Genomic DNA, 15,690 nt, shown 5'->3' with positions numbered 1-15,690 from the left:
ATTATCACATTTGACTCTCATTACAATCTGGAGAAGGAAGGCAAAGACAATGGATATTCTTTGAATACCACTACTTAACACTGTGCGGTTCCTTCTCATACATTATCATAATCAATTCTTGCTGTGATGTTATGAGGTGACTGTTATCCTCCTGGTAAAACTGATGCTGAGAGAAGCCAAACAACTTTTTACAAAGTCACACAGATGCTAAATGACAGAACTAAGGTTAATGCCGGTAGGCACACAGTGGTCATGGCATATATTATCATATCCATCTTATATATTAGGGAATAGACCTATTGAGAGTAAGTGACTTGTTCCAAAGGTCCATTTATTATTTTGTCATGTAAATTATGGCATATCTTTTTTCCAGTTTTATTGAGATATAATTGACATATACAAGTTTAAGGTATACAGCATAACAGTTTGATTTATATATACTGTGAAGTGATTACCTCAATAAGTTTAGTTAGCATCCATCATTTCATATAGGCACAATAAAAAGAAAAAGAAAAAAAATGTTTTCCTTGTGATGAAAACTTTTAGGGTTTACTCTCTTAGTAACTTTCCTGGGTATCATAGAGCAATGTTACCTGTAGTTATCATGCTGTACATTACATCCCCAGCACTTACTTATCTAACTGGAAGTTTGTACCTTTTGACCACCTCCTTCCAATTCCTCCTCCCCCTAAGCCCCACCTCTGGTAACCACAAATCTGCTCTGATTTTCTGTGAGTTTTTTTGTTGTTCTTAGTTTCCACATTTAAGTAAGATCATACAGTATCTGTCTTTCTCTCTCTGATTTACTTCACTCGGCATAATTCCCTCAAGGTCCATCCATGTTGTCACAAATGGCAGAATTTCCTCATTTTTTTACGGCTGAAAAATATTCCATTGTGTATATATATACCACAACTTCTTTATCTATTCATCTGTCACAGACACTTAGATTGTTTCTTGGCTCTTGTAAATAATGCTGCTACAAACATGGGGGTGCATGTATCTTTTCCAGTTAGTGTTTTTGTTTTCTTCGGATATATCCCCAGAAGTGGAATTGCTGGATCATATGATAGTTCCACTTTTAATTTTTTGAGAATCCTTTATGCTGTTTTTCACAGTGGCTATACCAGTTTACAGTTCCATCAAGCATGTGCAAAGTTTCCCTTTTCTTCACATCCTCGCCAGCAATTATCTCTTATCTTTTTGTTGGTGGCTTTTCTAAGAGGTATGAGGTGATATCTCATATATCTCATTGTGGTTTTGATTTGCATTTCCCTAATGACTAGTAATATGAGCATCTTTTTTTTTTTTTTTTGCGGTACGCAGGCCTCTCACTGTTGTGGCCTCTCCTGTTGCGGAGCACGGGCTCCGGACTCACAGGCTCAACGGCCATGGCTCACAGGCCTCGCCACTCTGCGGCATGTCGGATCTTCCCGGACCAGGGCACGAACCCATGTCCCCTGCATCAGCAGGCGGCCTCTCAACCACTGTGCCACCAGGGAAGCCCTGCCTGTTTTTTAATTGGATTATTTTTTGTAGGTTTGTTGTTTGGGGGGGGGGGGTGTCTTTTTTTGTTTGTTTTGTCGTTTTGTTCTATTTTATTTTGTTTTCGCTATTGAGTTGTATGAGTTCTTTATATATTTTAGATATTAGCTCCTTATCAGATATATGGTTTGCAAATATTTTTTCTATTCTGTAGGTTATCTTTTCACTTTGCTGATTGTTTCTTTTGCCATGCAGAAGATTTTTAGTTTGATGTAATCCCACTTGTTCATTTTTTATTTTGTTGCTTATGCTTTAGGTGTCATATCCAAAATTTAATTGCCAAGACCCATATCAAGGAGGGTTTTTTTCCTAAATTTTTTCTAGGAGTTTCATGGTTTGGGGTCTTACATTTAAATATTTAATCAATTTCAAGTTAATTTTTATGAGTGGTGTAAAATAGCAATCTACTTTTACTCTTTTGCATGTGGATATCCAATTTTCCTAGCACCTTTTATTGAAGAGACTGACTTTTCTCCATCGAGTAGTCTTGGATTCCTTGTCAAATTAGTTAACTATATATGCTTGTGTTTATTTCTGGGCTCTCAGTTCTGTTCCATTGATCTGTTTGTCTCTTTTTATGCCAGTGCCATACTGTTTTAATTACTATACCTTTATAGCTTGCAGTCAGGACATGTGATGCTTCCTGCTTTGTTCTTTCTCAGATTTGTTAAGCAATCCTTAAGGAGATTCAAATCTATACCAGGATTTCTTTGTGAAAAATTAAACCTATTTAGGTGAAAGTATAAAATTAAAGCCAAAGGCACATGCTGTTTGCTTTGTGCAACTAGATATGCAACATAGAATAATTCGTTGTAAAAATTAACAACCGATACAAAAGATTTTTAGTCCCAATGAAACAGTTTTTATGGCAAAGCAAAAGTGCTTTAGTTCAATTGTTGTATAATTGAAGATACTAGCACTCGTCATACATAATGTAATAAGGGAGCCTCTGTTACTCAATAGTTTCAAACATCTTCTTTGGCATATCTGAAATCATACAACAAATACTGGAAATATTGGTTAGCCACTTCATAAATCTGAGCCATAGTGTGTAAGTCCTTCATTGTTTCATAGTGAGCAAAATGTCCTTGCAAAAAGAGGTACTTGTGTAATTTTTTCAATTACATAACTCTCACTCTTTCCTAGGACCTAAGATGAATCCAGATTTTCCAATTATCTCTTTTACAAAGAGCCCCGTAAGGATGATTAAGTGAAGTAGTGAAGTCAGACATCTGCTGAAAATGCCCATTTGAAATCTTTGGTGGATTAAAACAAGCTTATAAATGAATTTGGGGTTAGCTGTTTAGATTCTTAGCAGATTACAAATGCCTGTTGATGTTATATTGTATCTTTTGAAGTTTGGTTTTTATGGGTAAGCTATGACAAACAGAACGGGGGAGGGGGAGAAGCCAGGAAAAGCTAATATTTCAAACTAAATCATGAACATGGGATTGAGAGACAAAAAGTCTCCCCAAGTGAGTTTTTTGTTTTTGTTTTTGTTTTTGTTTTTGTTTTGCGGTATGTGGGCCTCTCACTGTTGTGGCCTCTCCCGTTGCGGAGCACAGGCTCCGGATGCGCAGGCCCAGCGGCCATGGCTCACGGGCCCAGCCACTCCGTGGCATGTCGGATCTTCCCGGACCGGGGCACGAACCCACGTCCCCTGCATCGGCAGGCAGACTCTCAACCACTGCGCCACCAGGGAAGCCCCCCAAGTGAGTTTTAATGAGTGATAACTGGATATAGTGAAGAAAAGACAAAAATGTGGGAAGGAAAAAATTATGCTTTATCACAAAAGGTAGAACATCATCCCTCACAGAATATAATTTCATGTATTTTTAAAACAACAGCAAACACTAATGAGGAAAACTGGTGTGGACCAAATCTTATCGTGTCATGCCCCTGCTTAAAACTCTTCAAAGGCTACCCATTGCCACTAATACAAGATCCAAACTCCTTAACAGAGCACCTCGGGACCTTCACGAGCCTCTGCTTCTCCAGCTTCCATGCTCAGTATTTCCTCCTAACCCCCTTCACTCCTTTGACTATAATGATCAAGGCCATATCACCTCTCTACAAGCTACTCCCTCACTCTGCTTAGAGTTCCTAACTGTCTTTCTTCTAGCCATTCAACAGGGCTCAGCTCAGTTGTCACTATCTCCAAGAAGTTTTCTCTGACTCTGCTATCTGCCTTTTCTTGAAAACGTTTGCTTATGTTCTGTTTACTTCTCGTTTCCTCCACTCTGGTCTGTGAGCTCCTCGAGGACAAGAACTGTGTCTTCTTCATAGTAATCTTTCCCAGCGCCAGTGTCATGAGTTGAATTGTGTCCCCCCAAAAGATGTTGAGGTCTTAACTCCCAGTACCCTTGAATGTGACCTTAATTGAAAGTAGGAAATTTGCTGATGATCCAGGTTAAGATGAGATCATTTTGGTGGGCCTTAATCCAATATAACTGGTATCCTTATAAAACGAAGAAAGTTGGATACAGAGACAGACACATACACAGGGAGAATGTCATGTGAAGATGAAAGCAGAGGTGGGAGTGTTGCCTCTATAAGCCAAGGAATGCCAAAGATTGTCAGCCAAACACCAGAATCTAGGAGAGAGGCGTGGGACAGATTTTCCTCCAGCCCTCAGGCAGAACCAGATGCCTTGATCTGGACTTCTAGCCTCCAGAATTGTCAGACAATAATTTTCTGTTGTTTAAGTCACCCAGTTTTGTGTAACTTTGTTCCAACAGCTGTAGAAAACTAATATAGCCTGGAACTTAAATGTTTTTTAAAGAATGAATGAAGTAACTCACCATATTATTTTACCAGCCTGAGCCCTTTCCTTCACAGTTCATTAAAGTATACTTATGGAAAAAGGATTCAGTGATTTTTATTTGATTCATTCATTTTAAAAATCAGTTTTGGAGTATAGACTTTGTTCTTAATGCTCGTGGGGAACATAAATAAAAGAGTTATTGGGCTTCCCTGGTGGTGCAGTGGTTAAGAATCTGCCTGCCAATGCAGGGGACACGGGTTCGAGCCCTGGTCCGGGAAGATCCCACATGCCGTGGAGCAGCTAAGCCCATGTGCCACAACTACTGAGCCTGCGCTCTGGAGCCCACGAGCCACAAATACTGAGCCCACGTGCCGCAACTACTGAAGCCCAGGCGCCTAGAGCATGTGCTCTGCAAGAAGAGAAGCTATCGTAATGAGAAGCCCACGCAGGGCAACGAACAGTAGCCCCCACTCACCGCAACTAGAGAAAGCCCACGCACAGCAATGAAGACCCAACACAGGCAAAAATAAAATGAATAAAATTTTTAAAAAGAGTTATTATTCCCTCTACATTCAAAATGCTAACTGTCCAACATGGGGGACATTAAACTTTTCCAGAACAGAGCTGACAGTTAGGTGCTGCATACCACAGTAGTGGTTTATGGCAGGCGCCTGTTCTGATTGGTTGGTGTCCATGCTATACAAGCTATTAAATGTTTTCAATATCAACCCTTCCTATAATTAACTCATTTAATATAGAAAATGATGTCTCATTTAAAGTGAGAGAGAGAAATAGCATTAAATGTGGTCACGGACACATTACCTTTAATTTAAAAGATGGGTATTAGGAAGGACTTTGCCGAAGAGGTATTACTGGATAAGAGCCTTTGTGGATGGAAATTTATCAAGACCCATCCAATTACCATTCAGACTTTCTGCTCTGATTTCCCCAGCAGCAACCCTGCCAATTAGAACATTCCTATCAAGACTTCAAACTATGAGTTGATTTTTATCTCTCTCAAATAATCTGTTACTTTTGATAACTTTATGTGTTGGGATCTAGATGCCTCCAAACAGCCTGGACCGTATTCAGAGTCGATATTAATGACTTTGGTTTACATTGGCAACTAGAGTCAACTTAGGAAAAAACATTCAGGCAGACGTGGTTGATAGGTAAAGGCAGCGCCTATCACTTTTAAATGCTGGAAGCTTGGAGGATATTCCATTTCAAGTACAATAAAATAGACGGTAAACCAGTAAGAGAACATCTGATCACACTTTGTCATACTGTCCCGTGAGCAGTCAGCTGTGGTCAGAGCAGGTTACTTCCTTTGTAAGGATGCAGGCAAGGAAGTGCTGATCATTCTTAGATTTGATAAAGAGTAAATACATTTCTCATTGGTAATCTCTATTGTTTCTTTAGATACAATAGACACTTCACGAATTCCCAAGCACATGAGGCAGTAGTTGGCACATTAAAAGGCTCAGTATGAGTTATTCTGGTCACTTTTTTTTCTTGAGCTAAAGCAGTCTGCTAAAGTATACACATCTGTTAATGTGAGATGCTTGACACTTAAAAGTATACCTATGCCATGTGATCATTTGGTCTTTGAACAATTCAATCATTGATTCATCCTGTAAGTATTGAACAATTACCATATGCCAGCAGTGTGCACAAGATGATCTATTTTATGCAACCCCTACTTTCTCGGATCGTATGATTTAGTTGAAGAGAGAAGATCAATGCACACAAAAGATTAATTTCAAAAGTGATTTAATCTAACTTCTTACACCTTCTGTGCTTACACCTAGACTGCTGAGAATTTCTGAAGGAAAAAAAGTTACTAGAATAGTGCTATCATTAATTCATAGTCACTAAACCCTAACGAGACAATCAACAGTTCCTTGCAATTTTTCTGTTTCTCTAATCAACTATTTCTTCCATCTTCCCTGAGAGCTATTTCAAAACTTCTGTACTTTCTCAAATCTCTGACCTCACTACTTCCCTCATCTTGGCCAGTACCACACTTTCTTGTTATCAGAGTAAATTGAAGAGGAGAGCGACTTTAGTGTACTGCCATTAAGCCAATCTTAACCTTTATCTACACCATCCTTCTCTCCTTCCCTCCTAATTCAGTGGAGAAAGAGTCCTCCTGTCTCCGTTTATTCCAAACTATTATGCATAGTATCAGGGGCTAAGTGTACATTGATGAGTATAAGGGGTATGGTTCCTCTCCTCCTGCAGCCTGTATTCTAACTAAGACTACTTGTTGCTTTCACATGAAATATTTCTCAAATAAGTTTCTCAAATAAGCCATGTTATCTCCCAACTCTGGGTCTTTAAGTGCATGTTTCCTTCTGCAGGGATGTTCTCTCCCCATTCCCTTTCTCCTGGCTCACTTTCATCTTCTAGGTCTCAGATTGGATATCAGGACCTATAGTTAGCACCTGTTCCTCTCCTAGCAACACTTACCACACCAGGTTTTCATTGCCTCTTTACTTGCCTTACTCTCCATTAGAAAAGAACCATAAACACTGATTCACTGATATAACCACAATATATATAGGGCAGTCCTTGGCACATGAGTGGTTATCAATTAGTGTTTGTTGAATGAGTTAACTCATTCTATTTAAATAGATGTGAAAAAGCTGATACGTATAATTGGTTCTACTGGGGTTCAACTTAGAAATGAACTACTTTGAGTTGGCGAAGACTTGAGTGGTCTTGAAAATTAAAGTGGTGAAGGCATTTCAGATGGGAAACAGGAGTAACAGTAGAAAAACAGCACAGCAAGATCATCTTGCTTGGGGGGAAGCTTAGTAGCAGAGAAGTAAGGAATAGTGAGAAGAGGGGATATAGCATTCCTGTAAAAAATGAACAGTGACGGACAATTTCAAGAAACAGAGCAACACAATGGATGTAGAATTTTAGGGAAAGAATAACCTGGAAAATCTTTGCTGAACGGATTGGAGAATCAGGCAGGGAAGACTGGAATCAGGGATTGTGGTCATGAGCCTTTTACACTAAAGCAAGCATGATTGGATAAGCACTTGATTTAATGAAGTAGCAATAGAGAAGACATATGTACATATATATAATACATTTACACATTTTGTGCCGTCCCCTCCTATTATGGGAATGGGTGAGGTAACTACAAACTAGCAGTTCCACCAGGCAAGGAGCCCAGCCAGTCGTCCAGAATCTTCCTCCAAAAGGACCGGAAATTTCAGTTCTTTGATGGGTTTTTGTTCTTTCTGCATTACATAGAACTCTACTGATTTCTTTTACATTCCTACCCTCACCACATTATACGGCCCCGTTTCTTCTCATATTTCTTTTACTACTTCTCACTTCATTTTATCTTTTTCTATTGCTCTGAAACAGTGGTTCTCAGAATGTGGTCCTCACACCAGTAGCATTAGCATCACGTGGGAGCTTGTTAGAAATGCAAATTTGGGGGCACATTCCAGATATTCTGAATCAGAAACTCTGGGCATACAGGCTAAATTCACTTCTCTCAAATAATAGTTATTCCCCAAGGCACATACTATAGAATCCTATTCTCTCTGTAATCTCTTTCTTGTGGAGAATCCATTTTCATAGTTTCAATGACCACTGCTATGTTGATAAGTGCCCAAACTTGTGTGTGTGTGTGTGTGTGTGATTTCATTATAAAGAGGTAGATATACATACCACCACTTAGACCATTAGAATTAGATGATGTATTAATTTCCTGGAGCTGCCTTAACAAATGACCAAAACTTGGGTGGTTTAAAACAATAGAAATTTATTCTCTTGCAGTTCTGGAGCCTGGAGGTCTGAGATCAAGAGGCCAGCATGATTGATTCCTTCTGGAGAGCTCTGAGGGAGAGTTTGTTCCATGGCATTTCTTGGCTTATACATGTACCATCCTGCTCTCTGCCTCTGTCATCACATGCATTCTTCTCTGTGTGTTTCTGTGTTTCTGGGTCCAAATTTCCTCTTCTTACAAGGACACCAATCATTGGATTGGGGCTCACAGGAATCCAATTTAACTTCATCTTAAATTGATTGCATCTGCAAAAACCCTGTTTCCAAATAAGGTCACATTCACAGGTAACAGGGCTTAGGACTTCAGTCTGTCTTTTGAAAGGCGTAATTCAACCTATAACCACTGCCATTTGAGTAGATTGTGTTATACGGAGTCAGATGGAGGAGACTGAGGAAAGTATGTGTGATACGGAAATGGAGTTAGTAACTGGAGATCACTGTTTACAAACTCCAGCTCTTACAGTAAATGAGGCAGCAAGTTCAAGAGAAGATTTTTTTTTTAATTAATTTATTTTTTTTAATTAATTTATTTACTGGCTGCACTGGGTCTTCGTTGCTGTGTGCGGGCGTTCTCTAGTTGCAGTGAGCGGGGGCTACTCTTCGTTGTGGTGCATGGGCTTCTCATTGTGGTGGCTTCTCTTGTGGAACACGGGTTCTAGGCAGGCGGGCTTCAGTAGTTGTGGCTCACAGGCTCTAGAGTGCAGGCTCAGTAGTTGTGGCGCACGGGCTTTATTGCTTTGCATTATGTGGGATCTTCCTGGACCAGGGCTCTAACCCATGCCCCCTGCATAGGCAGGCGGATTCTTAACCACTGCGCCATCAGGGAAGTCCCAAGAGAAGATCTTTCTAGGATAGGACAGAAGCATGGTCAAAACCAGAATAGAAGAAAAGCATTGATGGTAAGAGACTGAATATTCTAGAAGGGAAAAAAAGGGAATAATGAGTAAAATTCAATGGTGAAGGGGAAGATTTAGGTTTAGAAAAGAGGAATGATACTCATTCCTTTGAGAAAGGGTAGGTATAGACATGGAGACTTTTCACAATAAAATAGGCATTGAGTGATGCCTCTTTTTAGGCAGAAAGTATAAGTGGGTTTTTTTGTTTGTTTGTTTTTTGCGGTACGTGGGCCTCTCACTGTTGTGGCCTCTCCCTTTGCGGAGCACAGGCTCCTGACGCGCAGGCTCAGCAGCCATGGCTCACGCACCCAGCAGCTCCGCGGCATGTGGGATCTTCCCGGACCGCGGCACGAACCCGTGTCCCCTGTGTCGGCAGGCGGACTCTCAACCACTGCGCCATCAGGGAAGCCCCCTAAGTGGGTATTTTGAGGTACATAGTCAGGAGAAAAGCTTGGAACATTGACTGTGGTAAGTGAATTAGGTGATCTGTGAGAGATCCTTAAGCAGGATTGAGCCTGCCTAGCCAGCGCCGAAGGCATTTTTAACAGAGCCACTTCTTTCAACTCCGAACTTTGTCGTTTGAACCCAGGGAGAATCCAGAGAGTAAGAAAATACAGCTTTGGTCTTTACTCTCATCTGGCACTGTAGATATGATTAATTAATCATTCTCTCAAATTAAACACATTTTTGGTATTTTTTTAAGCAATGATTTTTTTCTAAAGGAGAAGAGATGTAAAGTAGTCTGTTACCTGTGTAGACCAGACCCGCAGGTGAAGTTTTTGTTTTGTTTGTCAAGTGAAATGTATGTGCATTCAGCAGTTAGGTTGCCTGTATTTCCTAAAACAAAGCCTGCCAGGCTTCAGGATGGATTCTGTGTTTCCTTTAATAAAATAGGATAGTATAGTCAGAATGTACAGAATACCACTGTAGAATTTTTTTTTTTTGTAAAACACTAAACACCCTACCTTGCAGATCCTAGATGAACTGTGACAGAAGCAGTCTGCTTAATAATATTAATTTTTTGGAGGCGCCCCAGAGTGCCCTCCTAGTAAAGTCATATAAAATGCAGTTGAACCATGTTGATGAAAGATGATAAGACATCATGGGGATTAGTTCTTTACACCCATAAAGACTATATGGGTACATTGTAGTCACATGACTCTTTCAGGTATTGGGGTTTTTATTCTAAGCTTCCCACACACAGAATCAGCTCGTTTTCTCAAGACTTCCTCCTTCAGGCCTCCACCTTCCACTGACACCTGCTCCTCAGGCACCAAGGGGAAAGGGTGAACTGGGATCGTTCCTCGTGTTCTTTATTCACAGGAGAAGGAAAAGATTTTGCATGGGAAAAGGTTAAGTTAAAGGCTTTAAACAACGTTCAGACATTCCTTTCCCTACGCCTGCACCTCCTGTGTTAACATGAGGATATACAATCTGGGGATATGCAGGAAATATGGAAAGAAGAACCCAGCTTTGTGCACTAGATGTAATCCTGAAATTGTTTGCACTTCAGGTTTGTCAAACCGATCAGTTTTTAATTGTTTGGGGAATTAGGTGTTTAAATTTCACTTGCTTTTTTCCTTTGCCAGAGTACTGAAATATCCACTGATTTTACTTCCTTTTGTGATTTTAATACTTATACTGTTCTGTGTCAGCTTTGTTTATTACTGACACATGCATAGGCAGGTTTAGTATTATTCTCAGTAGCCAAACTTTCCACAGTCGATAGTGTTAGGGTCACGATTTTAGGATGAGACCTACCAACTCTGCTCACTGAGTTTATATTATAATTGATTAGTCAATGTCTTTATCAGGGACACATCTTTTCAGTATTGTATCCAATTCTCTCAATTGGTCACTTACCAAAAATCAGTGTTCCTTACTCAAATCGTTATAATACTCATTGTATTTGTCTTGTTAGGGGCCGCTCTAGCTTATCTTGCTGTAAATACAGGTTTTGAGTGTTCGCTAGGCATTTTTGTCTCAATTTCCAGCACAGGGGAGCTGGGATTTTATGAGCACTGTATGATCTAAGTCAGGGCAGCTGACTCTTTAGTTACTTAGTCTGATGTATTGGTTTTAAAGATGCGTTCTCGGGCTTCCCTGGTGGCGCAGTGGTTGAGAGTCAGGGGACACGGATTCGTGCCCCGGTCCGGGAAGATCCCACATGCCGCGGAGTGGCCGGGCCCGTGAGCCATGGCCACTGAGCCTGCGCGTCCAGAGCCTGTGCTCCGCTACGGGAGAGGCCACTACAGTGAGAGGCCCACATACTGCAAAATAAAATAAAAAATAAAAAAATTAAATCCCTGTCATCTGGAGTTTATATTTTCACCAAGGAGATAGGCAATAAAAAATTAAATAAAATACATAGATAATTTATATCGTATATCACAAGGTAATAAGTGCTAAGGGACACTGAAAATAGAGCAGGATAAGGAAGTGGGATGGATTGTTAGGGGACAGTATTAAATAGGGAGGTCAGGGTCAGGCTCCCAGAGAAATTGAAATTTTAACAACAGCCTGAAGGCAGGGTGTTCCAGGCAGCAGAAACAGCTAGAGCAAATGCCCTAAGGTGGGAGTGTGTCTGGCATGTTCTAGAAATATCAAGGCAGTAAGTGTGTCTAGAGTGGATTGAAGGAAGGAAGTATGAGCAAATGAGGGTAGAGAATGATCCTATAATGTAGACAGACTACCCCTGCTTTCACAGAGCATGTGCAAGGAAACCAGTACCTCCAAACTGATCATTTAGATTTGGTCTTATGGCTTGGTGGACCTAGACCACATTTGTCTTCATAGAGCAGCCCTCCAAAAAGCAATGACATCATCTGGATTTAGAGCATTGCTTCAGCCAGGTTCAGCCACAGTCACTCATATGAACTCATGGATCATTATTTCTGTACTGTTTCTGGTCAATCCATTTCTTTACATTTATGTTGGCTACAGTTGATAGCAGCTGTTATGCAGTGCATGGTACGTACTCAGGAGATTCTTGTTGAATGAGTGGATATATGAGTGAGTGAATGAATGAATAAATGAATGGATGGATGGATGGATGGATGGATAGATAGGACCAGATTCGATGTTATAACACAGATGGATACTTCCACCTGTAAATAACCTTGTATTCTGGATGTAGACATAAGCTATACGTTTACCTATCATGTTGAATTGAATATCTGGAATATGGTTGAATGTTGACCAAATATTGATTATTTTTAAATGTATCCATGTTCCACCAAAGTAAGAGAAATTAAGGGAAATGTTTAGTTCTGTACCTTTAGAGCCGTTCTCTGGCTCTTACTAAAAATACTTTAGCTTAAGCAGAGTCACCAGTTAAGAAGCGCTTAAGCCTAATCTTAGCGGAAAAAACGTTGTTTCCTTTTTAGCTGATATATTTATGTCTACAGTATCCACAGGGATTTCATTGTCTTGGTAAAATCTTCAACTTCAAATCTCAACTACATAGTTACTCCCTTTGTTGGACTTAACCTTGTTTATAGTGGTAATTTGTTTCCTTAGCTCTTCTGTAACTCAGACCGGCTGTGGCATTTACTGTTGGCATAGTAGATGTAAATCAGAGTCCCTGAATTTTCTTTAACCTTTTGTCCAAAGTTCGGAATGACTTCTGTACTATTGTAAATGCAGTAGATTGATCCTAGCATGTGGCTATGAAACTTTTGTAAATATGTTTTTTAAGCTTTTCTATAATCATATATAAATATGAAGTAACAGTTTTAGAAAACATGAGCTGATATGTACTTTTAATTTCATAGGAAAAGCCAGCTGGGGACATTTTATCTACCCTTGGTCATCTTTTACTTGGTAAACAAATTCTTTAAATATGAGGGAAACAAATATGTTTATAGATCTATGCAATGTCAAAGCATCAATAAAGAATAATTACCCACTCTAGTAGGAAATGAAATAACACTTATTTTAATTGCCCTATCAATTTAAATCCATTTTCCATTTATTGTTAACAGCTAATTTAACAAAAAAATCATTTCATTTCAGGTATCATTCCAGAGGTGTTACTTTATAATTTACCATGCCATTATTTTTCCATTAACTAATCACTTATGCTATCTTAAGAGCAGCACATAGCCATATTCAATATTTATTCAATACAAGGATAGTGAAATGGAGTATTTTTAAAGTGTTTTTCATTGTTGTATAAAATGCCAAAAATTTTTATGATTGTCTTATCATAAAAGAAGTGTGTGGTTTTTTAAAACTAGGCAACTAGGGGTGTGTGTGTGGGGGGGTGGTTAATTTCTTAAGCAAGTTACAGAAATGTTCTGTCTTTAGTTACAAATGTCTTTGACTTATATCTATCTTTCTGAGTAATTTGCATGTTAATTCTTATCATTTCAAAATGCAATGAAAATATATGCTATAAGTATTGTACCGAATGTGTATTCAGTTATATTCTGAGAAAGATTTTTTTTGTTCTTATACTTTTAAAGAGTCTATCAGTCATTCTTTTAAAATGGCCTCATAATGATTTTTAATAACTCTATTCTTATTATCATTCCATAGTTTAATATAAATAAAAGTTTATGACAATATGTATAGACCCTGAGGATGTTATGCTAAGTGAAATAAGTCAGACCGAGAAAGGCAAATACTGTATAATTTCACTTATATGTGGAAATCTAAAAAACAAAACAAAAGAACAAACATAAAATGGAAACAGTGATAAATACAGAGAGCAAGTAAGTGGTTGCCAGAGGAGAGACGGGTGGAGAGGAGAGATGATAGAGGTGAGGAAGATTAAGAAATACAAACTTCCAGTTACAAAATAAATGAGTCAGTGGTTGTGAAATGTGCAATGTGGGGAATATAGTCAATAACCATGTAATATTTTTGTACGGTGACATATTGTAACTAGACTTATCATGGTGATTATTTCGAAATGTGTAGAAATATCTAATCACTGTGTTGTGTAATAGGAACTAACATAGTATTATAGGGCAATTATACTTCGAAAACAAACTCAGTCACAGAAAAAAGAGATCAAATCTGTGATTACCAAGAGATGGGGGAAGAGGAGAGGGGGAGTTAGATGAAGGCAGTCAAAAGGTACAAACTTCCACTTAAAAGGTAAATAATACGAGGGATGTAACATACAACATGAGAAATGTAATTAACACTGCTGTATGTTATACATGAAAGTTAAGAGAGTAAATCCTAAGAGTTCTCATCACAAGGAAAAATTTTTTTCTATTTCTTTAATTTTGTATCTATATGACATGACGGATGTTCACTAAACTTACTGTGATAATCATTTCATGATGTATATAAGTCAAGTCATCATGCTGTACACCTTAAACTTATACAGTACTGCGTGTCAATTATATCTCAATAAAACTGAAAGAAAAAAATTATAAGCCATAGCATAGTAAAATTCTTCTCTCAAGGTGGAAAATTTCCAAAAGACAAAATTTTTTTTAAAAAAAGGAAATTTTCCATGTTTAAAATGATTACATATTTCGTGGTTTGTTACAAACATAATGCAGTCAAAGTATATAATCTATTTCTTTATTCTTTAGACTGTGTGCAGGGATGATTCGTTTGTGTTCATTCTTTATTAACTATAAGTTAATAACAGGAAGTGCCAGGAAGTGTGAAAATATGACAAGGTACCCAGAGAAGGAAACTTGAAGGGCAAGCATCGAGCTTCTTTTCCTTATCTTCTCTCTGAAATTATTACACCGATATCCAATGTATCTTCCTCATGGCTCTTATCTCAGAATTTGTGGAATGTTCGAATTGCTGTACTTTTCATTCTAAAATGTCAGAAATATCTAGGTCTCTACCCAAATGACTGGCAGGACTTCTGTTCTCTATGCTAGAGTAACAACAGCAGCAATGAAGTTAAGCCCATAGACTAAACGTGGGCAGGATTGCACTTGTGTTTTGCCTCATTAGCATTAATCAACAAGCTTTCAAATGTTTAAAGGACACAGTTGATTGAAGTAGAATTTATTGTTATTTATTACTGTTGTAATAAATTGAGGATTAATTTTTTTTCGACTGCTGAAATGTGACTTATAGCACTTTCTTAAACAAATACAAGGCTTTTCTTTTTCTGTTTCTTTTCCGTAGGTTTAGGCTTCAGTATTGCAGGAGGTGTGGGGAACCAACACATTCCTGGAGACAACAGCATTTATGTAACTAAAATTATAGATGGAGGAGCTGCACAGAAAGATGGAAGGTTGCAAGTAGGAGACAGACTACTAATGGTGAGTGTGACTGAAGCAGAACTATGTGTATATTTATAAAGCTCTTGTTTCCCAGTGTATGACTGTCTTAGTCATTTCAGGCTGCCATAACAAAATACCATAGGTTAGGTGGCTTAAACAACAGAAATTTTATTTTCTCACAATTCTGGAAGCAGGGAAATTTAAGAGCAAAGTTCTGACCCATTCAGTTTCTAGTGAGGTCTCTCTTCTTGGCTTGCAGACAACTGTCTTGCTGCTGCATCCTCACTTGGCCTTTCCTCTGGGCTTGTGCTGAGGGAAAGCTCTCTCTCTCTTTCTCTTTTTATAAAGCCATTAGTCCTATCAGATTAGGTCTCCACCCTTAAGTCATGTAATTAATAACCTTAATTGCCTCCTAAAGACCCTATCTCCAAATACAGTCATATTGGGAGTTAGAACTTCAACATAAGAA

At 38.7% G+C, this 15,690-nt stretch overlaps 1 protein-coding gene across 2 annotated transcripts in view; it reads left to right on the top strand.

Annotated features, from left to right (window-relative positions):
* DLG2 (discs large MAGUK scaffold protein 2) overlaps nucleotides 1-15,690 on the top strand; it is a 783,758-nt gene that overhangs the window by 252,749 nt on the left and 515,319 nt on the right. For both annotated transcript variants that reach the window (XM_024763574.1, XM_024763575.1), the window contains one exon: nucleotides 15,124-15,260. In XM_024763574.1, the coding sequence (XP_024619342.1) occupies nucleotides 15,124-15,260 (137 nt within the window). The remainder of the gene's footprint in view (nucleotides 1-15,123; nucleotides 15,261-15,690) is intronic.

The sequence above is a fragment of the Neophocaena asiaeorientalis genome, unplaced genomic scaffold, assembly GCF_003031525.2.
Source record: "Neophocaena asiaeorientalis asiaeorientalis breed wild unplaced genomic scaffold, Neophocaena_asiaeorientalis_V1.1 scaffold23, whole genome shotgun sequence".
Lineage (NCBI taxonomy): Eukaryota > Metazoa > Chordata > Mammalia > Artiodactyla > Phocoenidae > Neophocaena > Neophocaena asiaeorientalis.
This window is presented reverse-complemented; position numbering and strand designations above follow the sequence as displayed.